This window comes from Atta cephalotes, assembly GCF_000143395.1.
Source record: "Atta cephalotes unplaced genomic scaffold scaffold00054, whole genome shotgun sequence".
Classification (NCBI taxonomy): Eukaryota; Metazoa; Arthropoda; class Insecta; order Hymenoptera; family Formicidae; genus Atta; species Atta cephalotes.
In genome coordinates, this window is record NW_012130118.1 from 1543313 (window position 1) to 1546397 (window position 3085).

General features: G+C 31.1%; 2 protein-coding genes across 2 annotated transcripts in view; both read right to left on the reverse strand.

The window, feature by feature from the left end:
* Window positions 1-3085, reverse strand: part of LOC105623239 (coronin-1A-like) — a 13513-nt gene that overhangs the window by 8720 nt on the left and 1708 nt on the right. The gene's annotated exons all lie outside the window — the stretch shown is intronic.
* On the reverse strand, window positions 129-1915 carry LOC105623205 (TBC1 domain family member 19-like). Its single transcript, XM_012204605.1, has 6 exons — window positions 1805-1915; window positions 1608-1730; window positions 866-1073; window positions 707-794; window positions 563-623; window positions 129-365 (listed from the first exon to the last, which is right to left on the reverse strand). Exons 1-6 carry the CDS (start codon window positions 1913-1915, stop codon window positions 129-131), a joined length of 828 nt encoding a protein of 275 aa, XP_012059995.1.

The following is a 3085-nucleotide window of genomic DNA, read 5'->3' on the forward strand; positions in this document are numbered from 1 at the left end:
TAATATATATATATATATATATATATATATATATATATTTATATATCAATATATATATATATTAATAATCAGAGATATCAATCTTTAGCTTACAATGCAATAAAGATCATTGCAACACGAGATATTAATCATACATTATCTTTGATAACAGATCCGAGAACGAGTGACCAAATACGACCTCGTAAAGCTCGAGGAGATCCTCTTTTAAGAAATTCCTGTGCAATTGGAGCATGATTCGAGTTTAATACTTTTTCGCCAATGTGCGTTCGCTCGGCTTCCAAATTTGGGAAACCTTCTGTGGCCGGCATATCAGGATTTATTCCTAGTAATGGCAGTCCCTGTGATAATTCTGAATACATACGTCTCTATACAAAGAAATCTTTTATATATACACTCATGTATACAAATTATAAATTATAAATTATTGGTTGTCCGGAAAGTTCGTGAAATTTTGAAAGAAAATTGAAAGATTTAAATTTTAGTATACATTTATTAAATTTAAATCTTTTGTGGCACGAACTTTCCAGACAAACCAATAGAAGCGATTAAATAAAATTCGCACCAATTGCGCAAGCGTTTTTACACTAATCTGTATATGACTAAAATCCCAATTTAATTCGTCTCTGAAATATTTTGATAATGATCTTTATATAGACACATAAAGCTGGTAGGATATTGATTTTTATACAAATCTGTAATTACATACAGTTGCTTTTTGAATGAAGGATCACGTATGGAGAACAATACGTCTAGAAAGTCCTTTGGTGCATACAATGGTCGATATTGTGATAAATCTAAAAATCATATCCTAAATAACTTAAAGTACAACTTGAATTACATCTTTCAAATTCACTATAATATTTACCCATATCATAAGTGCTCAATTCATTCCACTTTTCAGCCAGTTCGTCCCTATCAATAGTGGATCTTATACGAGCCAATGGAATGTTCAATTCACTGCATGTTGAATTTAATGACTTCTGTATACGTCGTTCCCATTGAATCTGAGTCTTCTTTAGGTAGCCCAGGTCAGCTGCCTGTATGTGTGAAACTGATCTAGAATGCAGCGAACTCTGTGGAGGAAGAAAGAGGAAGGGAAAGAGAGAGAGAAACAAAAAGATGCATTTAGATGATTTGTATTGAGTCTTATTCTTGAAAAATATCACATACAGCCTTATTTATATACACGTTATATATATTAGTTTTTCTTTCAAATGCGATATAAATTCAAGAATAGACACCCTGTTATTTGTTGCTGCACTAGATTGCATTAATATTTCTTTTCTTGCTTGTGCCAAACTTTAAATATATATACATATATTTAGTTTTCAAGTAGTGAGCTCTATAATATATTAGCGTCTTTCTTATACTAAATTAAAGAAAATTGTGGCTTAAGGAAAAAAAGATAGGCATATAACACTTATCTTTCTGTCTTACTTATATTTTAAAATAACATTATTTCATAATCAGTGTTTCAATTCCTAATAAAAAAAAACATCTGTGTCTAGGAATTAAGACGCTTCATTCCTTTATATTATAGAGCTCACTGGAGTAAATAGTTAAGCCATAAACAATAAAAAGTTCATTGTGAGTTAATTGGGGAATACCCGTGATCGTGTCCAGTGAAACACCGTGTTTCTGATTTCAGTCTCCAGACCATTATCTTTAAGTGCTGCGACCAGTGAGTTCTTAAAATCGCCTTTGTTCACGATGGATGACGCAACAAGTTTCTGCGAATTAAAAGACAGATGGGAAATGCACTGCTACTTTTATGAGCGTTCAATAACGAGTACCGAGCACGTACTTGTATCTCGTTGTAAAGCGCCCTATAATTCGACATGCTTTGTATATCATCGGTGAGTCTCCGCGCCGTCTTCTCGAGCGAGCTCGCATTCTCCAAAGTCCCCTCGTTCATTCTTTTTCGTGGAATCGTTTCAGCAAATCAAGGCGTACTCGAAAACGTGCGCCATTTTTAAATAACAACGTACTCTGGGGCAACCGGCAACCGCAACGTACGCAATCAGTGCCAGATGCATTGAAATATAGGGTGCTTTCCAATTGCAATATCCCTAACACTTTAGTGCATGCTACGATACAAATTGCGTTGTCCATTATCGCATCTAGTGTCCCTAGAACAGAGCCCGACAATCAGCCTCTAAAAATGGTGGACATATCTGCGCGCGTTTCTACCGCATATTTGCATTAGTGCAACAAAACGAAAGAAAAAACAAAGAAAAACCTGAGAGAGAACATGCCAGTCAAAAACCTGTAACCGCAAAATGCTGCCGCGCACTACTTCCAAAGTGACAAGTGACAAAGTCGTACGGAAACTACATAGCTCTGACGATAATACGTCTATTTTTCTGAGGGTAATATGTCCATTTTTCAATTCCAGATGATAAATATTTTGGTTCATATAATCATATTACACAAATTGTGCATAAGAAATATTCATCTCTGCAATCTTACATGCGCGTGATGTTTATTTTACTTAAAAGTATTAACATTAAGGTTATATTATATTTTTACAAATGTGTTATAATGTGTAATATTTATATTTTAAATATAAGCTATATACATATGAATTAAGTTGTATTCCAAACATTTTATTTTTATTAAACACATTTTTATAGTTTATTTACTTTATTTGTTATTTTCTTATTACAATACTAAAATTTGAAAAGCATATAATGACAAAATTAATCTAAATTTTTTTGTATAAGTACTTTAAATATTTAAAATACAATTATAAGTTTCATTGCAACGCAAAACTTAGATGTTTAATAAAATAAAGAAACAATATATTTCGTTAACAATAACATAAATTAAAAGAAGAGCTGATGAGTCAAGCTAATTAATTATATGTATGCTTATAATTATAAATTTTTATAAAAAATTTGAACAATGGCAAGAGTTTCAATTCGAAATATTTTATTTACAGAACAATATAACCATGCAATTTCTGCATTTAAAGTTGAAATGTTGTTCTATCGAGTAATATAAATGTCAATTTAAAAAAAATAGAATATATATATATATATATATATATATATATATATATGCATTCTATTAAAATAATAATATT